This window comes from Gouania willdenowi, chromosome 5, assembly GCF_900634775.1.
Source record: "Gouania willdenowi chromosome 5, fGouWil2.1, whole genome shotgun sequence".
Classification (NCBI taxonomy): domain Eukaryota; kingdom Metazoa; phylum Chordata; class Actinopteri; order Blenniiformes; family Gobiesocidae; genus Gouania; species Gouania willdenowi.
In genome coordinates this window covers 5,484,724-5,503,757 of record NC_041048.1, presented here as the reverse complement: position 1 = coordinate 5,503,757, position 19,034 = coordinate 5,484,724, and the positions used below count along the sequence as shown (strand labels likewise).

Sequence of the window (19,034 nt, the reverse complement as noted above, 5' to 3'; positions counted from 1 at the left end):
AAAAATGGCAGAGAAGACATGAATCATTGTGTAAATGAAACTCAACAATATTTGCAGGTGCTCACAGTTTTCACGGTGCTTATATCACATGATTGCAGTCATTCTTAATGTTAAACAGTTGAAAAAACTCAAAATTCTTACAACGTTCTTGAATTTTCCACAAATTATTACATCATATTTCCCTTAATTTAATAGGAATAGGTCACAAAATGTAGGAAATTTAAAGTGAAGATTCTGTTGGGACTGATATTTATCAGTTATTGCTTATATTGTCCGTTTCTTACATATTTTGTATTTTATATAAGCGTATACTAGGGCACAATAATGTTGAAATTACTCATTTTCCCACATAAAATCTGTGGCCCAATTTGGACCAAACTGCTAATTATTTCCCTGAACTAAAATGAGTTTGACACCCCAGGGCCAGATTTTCTGTTACGATTGTAATTCCGCATTAAACAATAATCAGATCAGTTTCTGCAATTTTTTCTGTCATTACAATTTAGCGGTTTCTACCTTAAATTTTGACATTTTGTTCAATCTGTCATTGAAGGTTCATAAGAAGGTTCATAAATCTGTTTTTTTTTCACACTACTCCACATTAGGCTACCTTACATTCATGTGGTCGTTCTTTTGGCCAGCGCGGGGACAAAGCTCCTCACAGACACAGGACCGACAGGCACTATTTTTATCGTACTTTCACAGAACTCGACGTGGATCATTTGGAAGTTGGCAGGCAGCAGCAGACAGTTTGTTTTGTTCCAGGCAGACGCCACTTATGTCACTCCCTCAGCAGCAGGTCTTTAATGATGGGTACTGCAGTGAAGACGAAAGATGGCATTGGTGGTGTGAACAGAGGTTTAGAGAAATCTTTAGAGTAGGTTTCAGGCGCGTTGTGTTTTTTTTGGGGGAATAGAAACGCAAGATACTGAAAAAAATCCAGGTAACTTCTTTTCTTTGTTTGACATTGTGATTCATAGATGCACTTGTGGCATAAATCTGTGCTTTGTTTTCTGTGCTCAATAACAGTTTGTAGTCTTTCTGCGTTCCAAGGTTTATTTTGAAATTCACCTCATTCAAACAAAAAGACTCTACCTGACTGTGGAATTCATTTTGCAGCCTAACTTTTAAATATATTTCTCTGTGCTGACAAAGAACTTCTTGCTCATTGATGATAATGCCGCTTATTTTTGCGTCGACACCCGAAGGTGACTGTGTGGATTATAACTTCTGCTCTTTCATGCTCGCTTTAGGCATCAAGCCCGGCCTGTGTTTGCACCTGAATCTAAACGAATAAGTGGGAATGTTGGTGTGTGACAATGTGCTGCACGTACAATTCTCCCTCAAACTAAGAAACAGGGATGGTGTTTGAAAAAGTGTGGTTGTTTTGAACATGAAATAGTCAGAAGAAAGGCATTAAGTCTGTGAAATAAACAGTGAGAGTCAGGAAAAAAGGCATAGATAGTAAGGAAAAGGGCAATAATAGTCAGAAAAAAGATAATAATAGTAAAAATAAAGCTTAAATAGTCAGAGAAAATGCATAAATATTCAGGAAAAATGCAATAATAGTCATAAATAAGGCTTAAATAGTCTAGGCCTTAGATAGAAGGAAAGGCAATAATTATCCAGAAAAAAAGCCAAAGATTGTATGGAAAAAAGGCTTCATTAAGTCATTCAAAAAAGGCAAAAAATAGTCAGAAAAAAATGCATAAATAGTCCAAAAATGGCAAAAATTTTGGAAAAAAGGCATAAATAGAAAAAAAGGCATTAAATAGTTAGAAAATGTATAAACACAAATGAGAAAATATAGACACAATCTTATTCAAATATTAATATAAACATTCAAAAAAATTAATAAATAGTCATACAAATAGGGCTTAAATATGGTAGTCAGAAGAAAAGACAATAAATAGTTTAAAAAAAAATTGTCCAAAAAAAGGCTTAAATCGTCAGAAAAAGGCATTAAATAGTCAGGAATGTATGAAAATAAATGAGAACACATAAACACAAAATGATTCAAATATTAATATAAACTTTCAAAAAAATGTGAGGTATACTGAGAAATAGTTACTATGAGTATTTGTATCACTCATTGACAGTATGTACTTAAACAAACAGTGACACACTGTCAAACCATGAAAAATCATTTACTTTCTGTTACTAATCCAAATTAGTAAACATACATCACTGGATGTGTTTCACCTCTAGGACACTAGCTACAGCTTTTAAAAATAACAAATAATTAAAAACCATGAGAGTTCTTTTTGACCTGTGCCTTTGTGGATACACCACACACGTTATGTGATGTTACGTTACGTTATGTTATGTTACAGCAATAAATGACAGACTTCAAAGATCTTTGATTTTGTGACCAATTTTTTGAGTAAGTTATAGGAATTTTGTGGATTTTTTTTTTTTTACAATTTTGACTGCAGTCGTGTGGTACAGGCACGGGAAAAAGTGCGGATACTGCGGAGTTTCATTGAATTTGTTTATTTGCAGGCACTGAGATACCTACTATGAATTAGTTTGATATTTACACAACGATTCATGTTTTCTCTGTCATTTTTACTTCCGCCCGTGGGCCAAATTGGATTCTCTAAAGGGCCAGATTTGACCCTCGGGCCTTGTGTTTGACACATGCTATGTAGATAATTTCTCACCACCTGTACATTTTCTTGTTCTCCTCCAATCTCCATGTGCAATTTGTATTTTATTCTTCCCATTTACGCTTACAGTATGCTCTTTTTCCCACATAATGCTACTTATTTTTCTCTTCTTGTCCTGCTGCTCAGGCTCCACTCTCCACTCTCAGTGTCTTGCCGCTCCCCCTCTCTCAGTGAGATGCCTCTGGGTTCAGCCTACGGGCGGAGGGCAACATCTCATCGCAACATCTGCACCAAGGTTCTCCTGGCAGAAGGCAGGGAAACCCCTTTTACCGAGCACTGCCGCAACTATGAGAACACCTACAGGGTGGGTTCACACCGCCATGTGACAGGAATCATAAATACAGTATAGACAACTGGGTAATTTGAACTATTCTTCTTTTGGGATTGAAAAAAAAGATAGTAAATCATAAATAGGACGTATGTTTTCAACAAACATTTAATAACCATAACTAATCTTTCTAAACAAAGAAGCTCTATTATTGTATTCAACTAATCCTTGGTACAAGTTGCAATTTTGGCCGTTTTTTTTATTATTATATATTATCAATTATGGTATAAGTTTGTTCTTAGAGTTGCATAAGAAACCTCCACGAGCTAATTTAAGGCAGGGTGTCAAACTCATTTTAGTTCAGGGCCAAATATCAACCAGTTTGATCTCAAGTGGGCTGCAAATTTTATGCATTAAAATGGAGGAGGGTCCCCCAGCTGTGGGGGCGTTTCAGATGGGCTACAAAACCACCTTTATTGGGGTTTGGTACCATTTCACCAACCAATCAGAAAGGGTTTGAAAAAACGTCATTTCCGCAACTTGACTTCCAGCTTGGTTATTGCTTCAGCAAATAGGTCATGGAAAATATGACCCTATAAACCTAACCCTGACCAATATCTTATTTTGAAATACTGATCAAGACCGAACGTGAAGTTACAATTCAGAAGCGAATAAGAAGAAGGGGGTGTTTCTGCCTTTGAAGGGGGCGTACCCGCTTACAAAACCAAAATGGCTCTTTTTGCTGCTGGTCGGATGATATTGGCAAAATGAGCAATTTGATCATTGATGTGCCCTAGTTTGCACTTCCTCATATAACATATAACATATGACAGGTGAAGTATGTGAAGTATCCAAGCAGTAAATGACAGATATCAGTCCATGCAGGAAATTCAATTAAAAATGTCTTTATTTTATGAACAACTTCTAATCAATTTGGGGAAATTTTGTTAAATAATTTGAGGAATATTGCAAACGTGGGGAAAAATGGATAGTTTTTTCAACAATTTGAGATTAGGATTAGAATTGCCGAACTCACGACCTGAATCTGCCAAGGTGCCAGAGCTTTAAGTGTAAGTACACCCCCAGGTTTTTGCTGACCAGCCACTAGAAGGAAATTTAAAAAAATGTCTTGATTATGGGCAGGGCTCCTAGAGTAGTTAAGACACGCCCAGCCACAGCAGACCCACCCCCTCAGTGCTGCATGGAGCTGTCAATCAATGCTTACTGAGGGCTGTGAGAGGAAGAAACCTTGTCCCTCCTCCCATTAGTTACAGAAGGGAGGGGCCAACAGTGATGGTTAGTGATGTCACTGATCTAATCTCAGCCAATAGCAAAATTCTATTGCAATAGCTGGCGTTCAGCCCATAGAGGGCAGTCACTCTGACATTTTACAACTAAAAACGCTAAATTTAGATACTTTGACTAAAATGTGAAGAGTGGGACTAGGATAGATGAACTATACTTCATATTTAATCATATAGGTATTCAGCAGAAAAAAGTGGTTTAAGGGTGTACCTACACTTTAAAGCAAAACTGTGCAAAAACAAAAAGAAAAAATAGATCTGCACACTTGGATCAATGCAAGTGAAATGTTAAAGCCAAGCTTAGGGTCAAAGGTTACCCTGATAAAGGTCCTCTGACCGAAAGCTTGGCTATTAAATTTGACTTGCATTGATCCAAGTGTGCAGATCCGTTTTTTGCACAATAATTTCAGATGAAAAATGACTGCCATTATGTGACATAAGCATGGGAAAACTGTGAGCCCTGCAAACATTGTAGAGTTTCATTAAATTTGTGTATCCGGAAGGGCTGAGATATCTATAACTAAACTATTTGGTCATTTACATAATAAGTCATGTTTTCTTTGTCATTTTTTTATTTCTCCTTCCAGCCACATGTAATGCTCTAAAGGGCCCATGTGCTTTGAGTTTGACACATGTGCTTTAAGGGCTTTATAGTCCATTTATATTTAAATGTGACAACTTGAGAGAATGAGATATATTTCTTGGATACCGGTAGTTACCAAAAAGTAAAAAGTAGAGATACAGCATTGGTAGCAGGGTTTATACACATTCTTCTTCACACTTGGATGCACTTCACCTGGGATTTCTACACCTTTAATCTTAAAGAATGTGTCTTCATATAGTTCACTGAGTGTGTATGTGTCTTTGTAGACTCTCCAAACAGACATCCAGAACCTAAAGGACCAAGTTCAAGAGTTGCACCGAGATCTGACCAAACATCACTCCATCATCAACACAGACAAGATGGGAGAAATTCTGGACAAATCACTACATATCGACAATCTGATAGCAGCCCAGTACAACACAGTGGAAACCACCCGAGTTGTGTTTGAAGAGGTGCGTTATAAGTCAGGCGTGACCTTTAGCGTGTACGTATACCTTCGACTCCCAGACACTGCAGACAGGAAGGGTTTAAAGGGATCCACTACTGCTTTTACAAATGTGGCCTAAAACCGTTGATGTAAACCTCCTTTGTTTGTGGCGAAAGAATAAAAACAGTTGCAGCTGATGCTCTGGTGGCTGAAGTTAGCGGAAAAATCACGGACTGTTGAAGGACTCCCACCCAAAAGGACTTATATCCTCAGGGTTTGTGCATCTGCTGTGTTTAAGGGAGAGTAAATGTCTCTAAGGAGAGCTCTTCTTCTCCGCTTCATTGTCTACTACCAAACCGCAGAGTGGGAACTGTCTCCCCCTGTGGTCATAGATTATTTTTTGGGTCACATTGGTCCTCTTTCGGCATTGATATCTCTAACTTTTCCTCATTATTTAGAGCAACCTAAAGCAGGACAAATTGGCCTTTGACCAAAAAAGCTGTTAAATAATCTAAAAAGGAGGCTGAAAGCTTCACTCCAAAATAAAACAATGGAATGTTTACAGGCAGTGGGGCCGTGTGACATCATCAATCACGTGTTTTCAAGATGGCGGAACACAAGCTCTAAAACGGTAAAGTAGTCCCATTTTTAAAAGTTAATAAAACAAATATGCTGCAAAAATAATGCCTTTTGTTAGGCATAGATCTTCTAATAAGGACATTTCAAAGGTTTTAGGCCACTTTTATTAAAACTGTGGAAGATCCCTTTAACTATCAGTCCTCAGTCGGTGTCTTTTAGCATTGGAGATAAAGTAAATTATGGTAGAGGTGAAATTAAATAAAAAAGTAAACCTGTGCAAACAAACGACGGCACTTTTTAAATTGCCTGATAATAAATATTTCACTGTACATACATTTCTGTCAGATCTGGGACGAGACATTTCAAAGGGTCACCAATGAGCAGGAGATCTATGAAGGTTTGTTTTTTTTTCTGAAGTTGTCAAAGGTTTTTATTTAAATTTGATATTTTTTTGGTACTTAAATCATCAAACTGCCTTTGTTAAACCATTGTAGCTCAGCTTCACGACTTGATGCAGCTAAAGCAGGAGAACTCGTATCTCACCACCATCGCAAGGCAGATCAACCCCTACATCCTGTCCATCGCCAAGGTTAAAGAGAGGATAGAGCCCAGGTAGTCATTTTCATTTTTTATTTATTTTTTTAACTGTACCGTCTGTCACATTCCTAATACATTTTACATGTCAAGCAAATCATTTCTCAGGGCTTAAAGGCCATGCAGGTTAGGTTGATTGGAGTGTCTTAATTTGCCAGTATAAAGTGAATGGCAGTGTGAGTGTACTATAAGTAGAATAACTGGTGTTGTTTCTAAAAATTGGCACAAGATGACGCCGTTGCCCCGGAGAATCTGGTCGTGGATTCCAGGTTTTTCTAGATTCACAAGATTTGTTTCATCTTTCACTGGGCTTTGTTGCAAACAGCTTAATTTGCCAGTCTATTGGAAATCTTAAATCTTATTTCTCTGCGCCTCAAGCTGCCGACTTGGAAGATCCATCCCACGTTCCATGTGAGCAATCATCAAATAATCCTTCGGTTGGACTCACCTGTGCATAAACCTCACTTCGTCTTAAGGTCTTTGGCTGTGTTCGAAATGTCACGCTAACGTACTAGTCATACTAAGTCTGACGTCAAAATGAGTATGAAGGGCGTTCACGGTATGTGAGAAATACCCGGATGTTCTATACCGAGACATCTTTTAAGTATGCACAGAGGGCACACTATTCATACTCAACCACCCCATGATGCTTTGCAAGCAGAATGTAATAATTGATTTCCTGGAATGCCGTGACTTTGTCGTGGACGCTACCTGCAGGACCTGTAGTTTTACCACACGGGATTAGTAAACAATTGACAGGATTTTTACGGACCACATCAGCAAGTGTATCCTTTACAGCTGATGCACGGTGGGCACACTAGTCATACTCAACCGCCCCATGATGCATTGCGAGCGGAATGTAAAATTGTCCTTGGACCGGCTTCAAGGTAAAAATTAAACATCCCCTTTTCAAAATGAAAGCATCTCTTCTTGTCTTCTATTCGTTTTTTTAACCCTTTCGTAAATAGGGCTCTTGTTTTGAAGTTTAAGGTTTAGTGGACAATGTTTTTTGGCTTCGAGTTCCTGGTGGATCATCAAGACTATTGGTCATCTTAATTATCAATCATTCTGGTGATATAATTCCGTAAGGACGTCGTATGTGCTCGTGCCCGGTACAACCTGGGTCCTTTGAAAATGGATTTTCACTTACCCGGAGCGAGTCTGACATAGTGGGAAAAGTGCAAATCTTCTTTTGGAAAGTAAGCTTGCATCCGCGATGCCGACTCCAACTTGTAAAAAGAGCTGTGCATGAGGAAAACTGGGCTCATGCACGCTTTCTCACGCACGTAGGCGTTCCCTCTTGGAAGCAGGTAGTGTGTTGCTTGTGTAGAGGGCGTGTCTTTTCTAAACTTCCGGAAAATCGTCCATTAAACCTTTAACCATAAGTTTTTTCAGTAGCACAATGGTGAGTCTTCAAAAATCTCTGCATTAAATGTGTTTGCGCGGGTTTTATGGATCAAATGAGGACATGTTGATATTCTACTTGATCATTTCTCTCTTAAAATGTTTTCAGAACTTTCAAAGATGGAGAATTAACAGAGATATTTATCCTCAGTGTGATTCAGGTTTTTGTCGTTGTAAGTTCCAAATGCATCTTGGGAAACCTAACCATAATCATCCAAACCCTACTTATAGTATATAGTAAACAGTATATACTCATTGAGTTTGTAGTGCATAGTACTGAGTGTGACATTTTGAACACAGCCTCGATCTCCAAGATCCTCCACCTGTTCGGTTGCTCTCGCTGAATGTTTAAATGTGCTGCAAACACGACGTGAAATAAACACTTGAACAGTTGTTCTGTTTCCAAGTCTGTTTAGATTCGCTCATAGGAAACTTTTTAAAGCCTATAGAAAGTGGATGTCCTGCTTTATTTATTATTTGTGTGAACTGATTATTTTTTTTTAAAATGTGTGTTTTAGGTTGCAGGAGCCTAAAGAGCCCAACGACGACCGCACAGAGACAATGCTGAAAATCTATGAGCAAAGGAGTACGACTAAGGAGAGTCCTGACAGGTAATCAGACGCATTGATCAGAACTCTACTCCTTTTACACTCAGGGTATCATAACCTAGGTGTGATTTTTGCCACGTCAAACAGTTAAATCATTAGTTAAAGCTAATATCCGGAGTTTCTGAGAAGCGTCTCGATGTCCCGCCCTAAACAGCCTCACTTCCTCCCACTGCCTCTGCCAATCTACCAGAAGCCACGCCTCTACTTTTCTGCACACGCATTGCGGAACATAACAAGGTCACATTTGGTCGCATTGATATAGGTCTATGGGTCAGGTAAAAGCCAAAATCATATTTACCTGTTTGCTGTTGTGACACGTGGCCTTGTTTCCGTGCACAGTTCCACATTCACTTTGATTGACAGTTTCAAAAACAGGAAGTCGAAGCCTATTGGCTGGGTGCAGTCAGCAATCGTTTAAGGGGTCTAAAGGATGAAGGAGGGACCTCTATGCATTAATGTATATGAATGACCACCAGCAGTAGACTATAGTAAAAGACTAGTTAGGTATTTTTTCGCATATCAAAAGAATCATACATAAATATAGATTTCTCAGAAACTCTGAATATCAGCTTTGGCTTGTTTTAAGCAGTGTTGTGCTAGTTACTGAAAAACGTACCTAGTTACCGTTATGCGCAATGCAACTGATTTCGTTATGAGCATTATTTGTAAAGAGTTACCACCCAACAATGGTTTTAAGGCAGGGTTTTTCAATTTTGGGGTTCGTGACCCCACGTGGGGCCACTTGAAATTTGAATGGGGCCACCTGAAGTGTCCTAAACAACTGTATTCTATACTTTCACTTTCTCAAATGTAAATGGAGTTCAAATGAAATGCAGTCTAACGAATCTGTGCTGGTGCATCTTGTCACTTTGTGCACTAATCCTGGTCAAAAACTAATTTTTGATAACAATTCCACTTTTCTCTGATACGTGAATTACAGTTAGTCGCCATTTATTTGTTCTGGCAAGTAAAAAAAAAAATTAAATGAATTGTATTTCAAATAATTTAGACTCAAGATTCAAGATTCAAAGTGTTTATTGTCATGTGCACAGCAAATAAACATGTTTCCTTGTACAATGAAATTTCTATTTTTCTCACCACACTGGATGCCACAAAAAACAAAAACAAACAAAGAGAAAGTATAGTAAAAATAATTATAATAATTTAAAAAGTAATAAAGATAAAGATAAATATAAATATGTACAAGGCATAAAAGATAGAAAAGTCAAATATAAATATAATTATATGCATTGTGCATAGTGAAATATATCCAGTAGTGCTTGTAGAGGTGAATGTTGTAATTATACTTATAATTATTGATATCACGATGAATATCATATTGTTTAATACCGGGATATATCGTATTGTGGCATGCAAACCATGAATTGTATCGTATCGTTCATTTTATTAGATCACATCTAATTTTATTACATTAAATCTCATCTTCTTTCCTTTTCTTTTTGAATCCCAACTCATTTTATTTATGACATGTCACGTGATTTATTTTCTTTGACAGTGACAGTCAGTCTCACGTCTCAGAGCAGGACAGCGACAAGAACGTCCGTCCCCTGCTGAGGACCGAGTCGTTGGAAAACACAGTCAAACCCAATCGCTCAGGCAGACAGAAAAGCACATCGCCTGAAACCTCCAACAGCAATGATCTGCCCTCATAAAGCACCTTGACACTCGACTGCTTTTCTATCCAGCTACAGTTACTGCAAAGCCCCCCTGAAAAAACCCCAAGATGATGTGTGGTTCTCTCAGCTGTCTAAAGAAAATTAAAAAAACATTGCATTTTTCCATTACAAGTAAAAACTGTCAGTATGTGCAAGGTTAGCCTTCAGAATGACGCTAACACTGGATGACACGAATGCTAAAGTTTGACTAAAAGTTATGATACAAAAAGCCTGGTTTCTGTCTGAAAGTGTGTGTGTACGTGGGCTTGTTTTCCTGAAGTTGTGTCACGTATAGGGCTGGGCAAAATATCAAGATTTAAAATATATCAAGTTTTCTATATTGGCGATATAGAAAATGACAATATCGCCAATATCAATTTATTTTATAGCTAGTTTTGTATAAAAATACTCATTTTATGAGTGGCTGCTTTTGCTACTTCTCAGAACAGCATGAGAAGCACAGTTAGATGGATCACTGAGTGTGTCCGAACCCAGACCCTCTTCTAAAAAAAGCCACACTACAGAACTCACTCACACGTGCTGTCCCTTATAGGAGAAAAAGCCAAAAATGGCACATATTGTGCAGCTGTTTGTTAATAAATGAGCCTGTGTGGCATTTTTCATCAACAAACTGAACCTAACGTGTCTTTCTGGTCAGACTTTACTTGAATTAAAAATATGGAGATTTATATTGTATATCGAAATTTTGAGAACAAATATTGAGACATGAGTGTCGCTTGTTGTCGCCCAGCCCTGGTCACATATTTCTTATTCCTCACATAAACAACATTCTGTGACTTGATAATGTTGATGGTAAATATGACCGTTATTTATCATCACAACAGTAAATATGCAGTGTGTGTTAGTCTTTGTTCATTTTTTTTGTCATCAATAGGACTGCAAAGGGTTGAAATGTTAGAATTTAAGCACAGGAATTTTAGTAATATTCTAAAATAAGAACTTTTAATTAGATTTATTTGTTGGGAATAACTAGAAAATTGGAAGTCATTTTAAATAACTGATGCTGATATTTTAGATGATGCTAAAATATATTTTGCCCAACTATATTCAACATTCCTTTAATTTCTTTGAATTCCTGGGAAAATTTCCAAATTTTAAAATTTCTGAAATTTGCAACCCCTGTTCAAATGTTTTTTTTTAAAAAAATTTATTATTATTATTTTGAATAGACACTAATACAATATTTGTATATGATACAGTGGTTTAAAATTGCTCCAAATTGCTGGTTAATTCCAATAAATAATTCCCATTAAAACTTTCTGTTTTTGAATATTACCAAAATTCCAGTGGAAATGTACTTATCAGTGTGATCTCGTCTCACCTCATGTGTGTGTGTGTTATTTTTTTTTTTTTTGTTAAATGAGGCCATTCTTTTCTCAGTGGTGTCTTCAGATTTTGCAACCACCTGCAAAAAGGAGAAAAACTCAGATTACAGACAAGTGTGACTTTTGCTGTCCTCGCCTCGACCTCTCTCTCTCTCTCTGGATGCTATACACTCAGTGAGCAACTGAGACCATGTGAAACTCCCCTTTATCACACACTAGATTCAATCCTAAAGGGGCGTGTTTGTTATGAAATAACAGGAATTCCACTCTTTCTTTTGAATCATTTTTTACTATAACATCATCTTGATATACAAAGGCTTTGCTACTGCATACATAGGTGTAAAAAATGTTTTCTTCTTTATGATATCATGGATTACAATTTCTACACTTAAATGTTTCCAACAATTCAACAGTTTTCATCAGATCAGACCTGCTGAACAAAGAAATCTAAAATGAATTCAACAGTCCACCAAAGCCAAGAGATCACTTACGTAAACATGCCAAAATCAAAGAAATACAAGAAAGTTCTGTGGTCTGAGGTGTGTTAAGAGGCAATTTTGGCCTGATAATTGGTTCTGAAACAGGTTGCGGCCTACAATCCTAAATATTAAACTTGAATTTACTACAAAAGGAATTTACAAAATGACAACAAAAATACAAATAATTTCTCAAAAAAAAAAAAAAAAAATGTAGAAAATCTAAGAAAAATACACAAAAGGACAACAGGAACACACACAATATTACAAAAATATATAAAATGATGACGAAAATATTCTAAAAGGAACCAAAAGTTGCACTGTGTCTAAAAATACACAAAACTAACAGAGACGTTTTACAAAATGAAAAAAAAAAACACACAAAATGACTCTTAAAACATAAAAATTACTGGGAAAAAAGGAGCAACATATACGTACTGTGGTACAGTATTACAAAAATATAACAATTTACAACAGAAGTAACAAAAAGTTGAACAAACACACACACACACACACAAAAACCCACAAAAGCAACCAAAAGTTGCACAAAACGACTAAAAATAAAAACACAAAATTAACAGAAATAATTCGAAAATTACAAATAAAATCACTCCAGAAATACACAAGATAACTGCAAAAAAAAAATAACAGAAAAGTAAAAAGACAAACACATTGGTAATTATTCTATATGCTGACATGAATGTTGATAATGTGGCCCTCGAATCAGACTTTCGTGGCCCCTGTTGTCAGAAAAGTTGACCATCTGAACTCAAGTTTAAAATTAAACTACAGGTTTAGTATCATCCCTGCTAACCAAGTACAAACGTGTTTTGAACGATGTAAGAAAATAAAAATAAAACATTTTTTTCACTGTATCACTCTGACAATCCTTCTTTTACGGGTGATATTTCCATAATCTTGTAAAAACTTGTTTTTTATGCCACATAAAACCACATTAACAAGGTGAAACCTCCAAGCTGCCACTAGCACAGTAACTTAGAAGTCCTTTTTTCTCAGGAAGAGTTAAAAAAGACAATTACTGTTTATGCAACACAGCCAAAGAAAAAGTTGGTGTATTGAGAAGCACTTCACAGGAAATATTGGGGTCATTCCTGGCGCAAGGAACTGTGTGTATCTGTGCAGACGAGTTCTTTCATTACAAGTGCATTTGTGACAGAGCAGTAACAAATTGCCGTGGCTCGGCTCTGGTCCTGCAGTCGTTCATCATCTGCACTCATTGGACTTCCAGGCTCATGTTCACTGCTTATTATTATTCTGCTGCTTCACTTGCTGTGTTGAACCTAAAAATTAGCCTTCACTACTGCAGGGGCTGTTACTCTAAAACACAATTATATGTCACGGTAAGGGCTCATGAGAATAACAAGTTTGAACAAAGTTGATCTTTGTGTGTGTGTGTGTGTGTGTGTGTGTGTGTGTGTGTGTGTGTGTGTGTGTGTGTGTGTGTGTGTGTGCGTGCGTGCACAGTAAATTCCTTTGCAGCCACAGCTCAGTTGTAGACGAATATCTTATAGTTTCAAAATAAAACATTAATTACCTTCTTAGATAAAACCTGTTGTCTCCAGATTGATGGATTAATCAGTTAATGACATTTATTATTCTGTGAAACCAGATAAAATAACAGTAAATGTCCTGTTATCCCTTTCAAAGTGCACACATGCAGAGCCCTGAGTAGATTTAAAGATGTATTGTTGATTTGGCTAATATATTGTAAAGCCTGTAACTAAATTATTGATTAAAAAAAACAAACAAACAAACTATTGCTTATTACCTAATATTACCTCTATGGCAGACGTAAAATGTACAGAAAGGGACAAACACAAAGGGACAACAAAAATGTACAGATTTTCATTAACACATAAGATGACAACAATTATGCACAAAAATAACAGAAAAACACACAAAACAAAAACTAAATAATAATAAAAAAAAATAAACATAAAAGAAATACCTTTTAAAAGTGCATACAGTACATTTCTTTCCTCTGACAGAGTAACTGGGAATGTGGAGCATAAATGCTTAAAAAAACAACAACTCAGCTTTAACATGGGGTAGTGCTGTATTGTTGTTTTAAAAACAAGTCACATAACAGGAGCACTCTACCCATAGGGATGAGGATGTTACAAAAACAATCATCCCAACCCACACACATTCATTTAAACAGTAAATTCCTCCCACCTTTTCAAAAAATATATTAGACATTGAAAAGTATGTGCAGCACATTGTTGTCATAATGCACCAAATGAAAGTGTTTTTAGTGTTTTAAACAGTTGGTGGCCTCGTAATTAAAGCAAAACAAATGTGTTGAATGTTATTTTTATTAAAATTGAATCTTGCATTTGGGTGAAAATGGGTTTTTTTGATGTTTTGGTGGCTTCTGACATCACAAACCACCACTGTTAGCCCCGCCCCTCCTATAAAAACTGTGGCGAGTGGGTTGGATCGAGAGAATAATGAACAGAGAGTTATAGTGAGTATAGAGTAATTAATTCAAGCACGTTAATTTTGTCTTGTTTTTGAACAACTCGTGCAGTGCCCGTAGGAACTAGGAAGTATGCTATAAAAAAGTGGGAGATTAAGGCTGATGTCCGGAGTTTCAGAGAAATCTATGTTTATGTATGATTCTTTTGAAATGCAATAAAAATACCTAACTAGTCTTTTACTATGGTCTACTGCTGGTGGTCATTCATATACATTAATGTATATAAGTCCCTCCTTCGTCCCCCTTCGAAATGTGTAGAGTGATAAATATTAAATTCAACTTTATTTATACAGCGCTAAATACAACAAAATTCATACCAAAGCGCTATCAAAATATGAAATTCTTAATAAAAAGGAAAAAAAAACCAACAAATCCACATGAACAGTGGGAAGAAAAATCTCCCTTCCAACAGTTTTTCTTTTAACAGGAAGAAATCTCCAGCAGAACCAGGTTCAGAGGTGGCAGCCATCTGCGTTGACTGGTTGGGGTTAGTGGACAGGAGGAGGAAAAGAACAGAATAGAGAGATAGAACATCAAAGTATCCCAGACTAGTTGAGCCGTGAACCACAAATCGGGAACTGCCCGCTCCAGCGTCACGACACCTGAAACAAAAGCGAGAGAGAAGGGCGAGGAGAAGGCACAGACTGCAGAAAAACATGATACAGTATTAGCAGGTCTGCCTGCATGGGAACACCTGGAGCTAGACCAGAGTCGGCGCCAGCCAGTATTAAATAGGGGGGCATTAAGAAAACTGCGGGGGGCACAAGAACGCTCCGCACAGACAAATTTTTCAGCATCACTCTGGGCCAAGATATTCCTGATTTTAGAGATATTATGGAGGTGGAAGATTTGTTTAATGAGAGTTAAAAGATGAGTCAGTATCAAAGATAACACCTAAGTTTTTTACTGTGGTGTTGGATAGCAATGGAAATTTATAACATGCTCTCTGACAATGTTACCGAGTGGAATCATTTACAATGTAAATAGTATTGGTCCTAAAACTGAACCTTGTGGAACTCCACGATTATTAACATGAACAAAATGTCTTCTGTCTGATAAGTAGGATTTAAACCAACCTAGCGTTGTTTCTTTAATCCCAAAAACACTTTCCAGTCTCTGCAGCCTGTCTTAGCCTCAGACAGTCTCTGTGCTGTGATGGGCTCTAAAGCCAGACTGAAAGCTCTCGTATAAATTGTTCATATGTAGATGATCACTTGGTTGACCTGCAATTACGTTTTCAAGAATTTTGGAAACAAAAGGGAGATTGGAAATTGGCCTATAAGGTTTTTTAAGGAGAAGTTTGATTACAGCGGTTTTAAAGGCCTGTGGTACCTGTTGCTAGAGATAAGTTAATTTAGTTCCCTTAAAACTTCAAATACTATGTTGTAGGGGTTCTTAGAACAATTGAAGATGGGTGAAAAATAGCATAATATTAGACTTTTAGACCTTCTGAACATCATCTTATACGCCAAGTTGATGCAATCCTTTGAATCTTTACACAACTAGCATTACTGCTTCATGAAGTCAGATAATGTCATTGCTGAGAAGAGAAAATCAACATCCAAACATTGTAACTTCATGTTGAACAAAACACAAAGTAGAGGATAAATCATCGAGGGTTTAATGAAGTCAGATCTAATCAATTCTGATGCGGTTTTTGCAGTTGACAGATGCACGAAGCCGAAGCCCAAACAGGAAAAGGTCAGAGGTTGAACACACCCTCACACACAGCTTTAGACATTTCACTCATCGGCTGTTTTCTCCAATGACTCAGAGTTTTTGATTAATCACTGATTGTTTCATGATCAATACATGTTTTATTGTTGTTTTTCATTTGTTGAGCAGCTCAAAGGAGCAGATGTGGGATCAGTTGGATAATGTTTAAAAAGAGGATAGAGATTTGGTCAACTTTACTTTTTTAGTTTAAGAAAACTAGACGAAGACTAAATAAAACAAAAACAGGGAATTAAAGACTATGACGTAAATTATTAAAATATCCCACCAAGGAACCTCTGAAGTTAAACCATATATATGTATACTTTACATTATACTATGAATATTACTAATACGAGAAGTCTTTTCAATTGACTAGATATTTGGTTGACTTTCTAAAGATGAAATGTAATTTTTGATGTCTAAAGACTAAAGTTAGCCTAATAAATAAATAAAATATTCAATTTAAGACTAAAACTATGCAAGACTAAGTTAAATTTGCCAACGTTTGCAGTTACTATGTGTCGTACAGTTATTTATGTGATACCTACTGCAGGTTAATGCGGCCCAAATCAGATTTTGTTTTGCCCATAAGCGACCTGACCTGTTAAATGTTAGAACAGAAAAAATCGAATTTTTTAAAAATTCGACCCAGGCCATTTTCATAAGAGCTCCTAAATCTGATACGTATCAGGTATTTTGCAATGCAACTGCTGTCTGAATGCCAGGTCTGTGCCACACACACACACACACACACACACACACACACAGACACCTCAGGATCTTTTTTGTGCATGTAAATGTGATTTAGTGTAAAAATGAACAAACTCTACATGTTCGAAATGGCATACTCCATACTATGCACTACAGACTCAATGAGTATATACTCTCTACTATATACCATTAGTATGGGATGGGTAGAATAATGAGTGTTTCCACATGTGATTTTTTAATCCATAAAACTTGTGGAAACACACTTACTGACAAAACTTCTGGTTAACGTCCAAACAAGAGCCCTATTTACAAAAGCGTATAACGTAGACATAAAGTATGGAAAGCATCAACAATATCATTCTAAGCAATACATGATAGATGTGCTTTTATCGACCAATTCGATTTTATTTATTTTTGGAAGATTTTGTGAAATAATTTGAGAAAAAATGCAGTTCTTTCAACTACTATTTATGAGTGGAATTATTTGGTAGCTTACACAATGATTCATGATTTCTCTGTCACTTTCACTTTCTATTGCAGGCGGAATTGGATAATCTGAAGGGCCAGATTTGGCACATGAAGTAGAATATCAACATGTGGTCATTTGATCCATAAAACTCACATATACACATTTCATTCCCACATTTCGGAGATTTTTAGATACCTGCCATTATGCTACTGACTAAACTTCTGGTTAACTTCAAAACAAGAGCCCTATTTACAAATGCGTTAAAAACCTAATGGAAGACAAGAAGAGATGCTTTTATTTTGAAAAGGGGATGTTTGATTTTTAGCTTGAAACCGGTCCCAGGATGATTTTACATTGCGCTCGCAATGTATCATGGGACGGTTGAGTATGACTAGTGTGATATTTATACTCTCTAATGTGAACACACCAAATACTAAGTTTGACGTCAGACTTAGTATGAGTCGTACGTTAATATGACATTTCGAACACAGCTTTTGTCTTTGCAGTCTGCCTATAGAGATCAGTAAAGCCCCCAGAGAAATATATGAAGCTGCAAGGCAAACATGTAAAAAGTTAGAAGGTGAAGGTAAATGATTGCATGATGACAGTATATCTGTCCTTTGCATAGAACATGGAGGGCGACGCAGAAAGGAAAATACTAAAGCAGAACTTCCTTTCCCAGGATTTAAAATACTTACTTCATTAAATCATGAAATAAAACAAGTGTTAGATTCTTCTCACTGGGATATAAAAGTTCTGAAGCCCACATATTAACCTCCCTGGTGGTGGTTCCTATAATTTAATAACAGGGCTGACATATTGAGAACCTTTTTATGGCTCTGAGGCCCATTGGCAGTGACTGAGTGAGTCCTCGACTCAGGGGAATCCCAGGTGAGGGCCTGAGGGCCTGTCCAGCCCAGGATTAATCAACAGTTTATTGAGCTGATGCCTCCTGCTGTTTCCCTGGACGACGCTTTTCCTCCATTCGTCTTCTTCCTCTACACTCAGTGTCCCACTCGGGTCAATACCTCACCATAATGGAGTAAATAACACAGTCCTCAGACACACAAACACCTCCATCTATCACTGAAAATAAGAAAAATTCTATTTAATTTAGGAAAGTTTCTCAGGAAAACATAATAAGAATAACACAGTTGCAACATTAAATCTTTGGGGTTCTTGTTACATCTAGGAAGATGCAGCATATGTGTCAGCCTCTTCCTCTATTCTTCTACTCCAAGGTCTTATAACTCAACAACCCAAGCATCCAAGGACAATGGACTCTTCAGTAAAGTCTTACGTGTCCAGAGGAAGAAAAGCTTTGAGGGAAAGAAACCTTGAAAATCTAGGAATGTGAGGAGCATGGTAAACAGAGATGTGTGGAAACAAATGCATCATTATTCAGCATATAATATGTACAGTGACGTGTGATGAGGTTAACAGATGATGAGGCACTGAGTCAGATTTACAAATACAAAAGAATATCTTATTCATCATTGGATTGACAATGGAATATGTTTTATATCTCATGTCAGCATTCTTTACACAAACATGTGACACATATTTCAATTTGAGGTCAAAATTAATTCACATTGAGCCTATTTCAAGCTAGAAATAATAAAAGTTTATGGTCTTATCTTTACTTGTACATGAAATGCAGAGTTTTCTCATCTTAGAAATGTA

The 19,034-nt window shown here is 36.8% G+C and overlaps 1 protein-coding gene across 1 annotated transcript in view; it reads left to right on the top strand.

The window, feature by feature from the left end:
* Positions 1 to 11,041, top strand: part of rnf207a (ring finger protein 207a) — a 37,499-nt gene extending 26,458 nt beyond the window's left edge. Inside the window, exons 13-18 of the mRNA XM_028447676.1 lie at positions 2,796 to 2,973; positions 5,112 to 5,297; positions 6,197 to 6,248; positions 6,346 to 6,463; positions 8,368 to 8,460; positions 9,974 to 11,041. Of these exons, the coding sequence (XP_028303477.1) occupies positions 2,796 to 2,973; positions 5,112 to 5,297; positions 6,197 to 6,248; positions 6,346 to 6,463; positions 8,368 to 8,460; positions 9,974 to 10,130 (784 nt within the window). The 3' untranslated portion in view covers positions 10,131 to 11,041. The remainder of the gene's footprint in view (positions 1 to 2,795; positions 2,974 to 5,111; positions 5,298 to 6,196; positions 6,249 to 6,345; positions 6,464 to 8,367; positions 8,461 to 9,973) is intronic.
* The last annotated feature ends 7,993 nt before the right edge of the window (positions 11,042 to 19,034 follow it).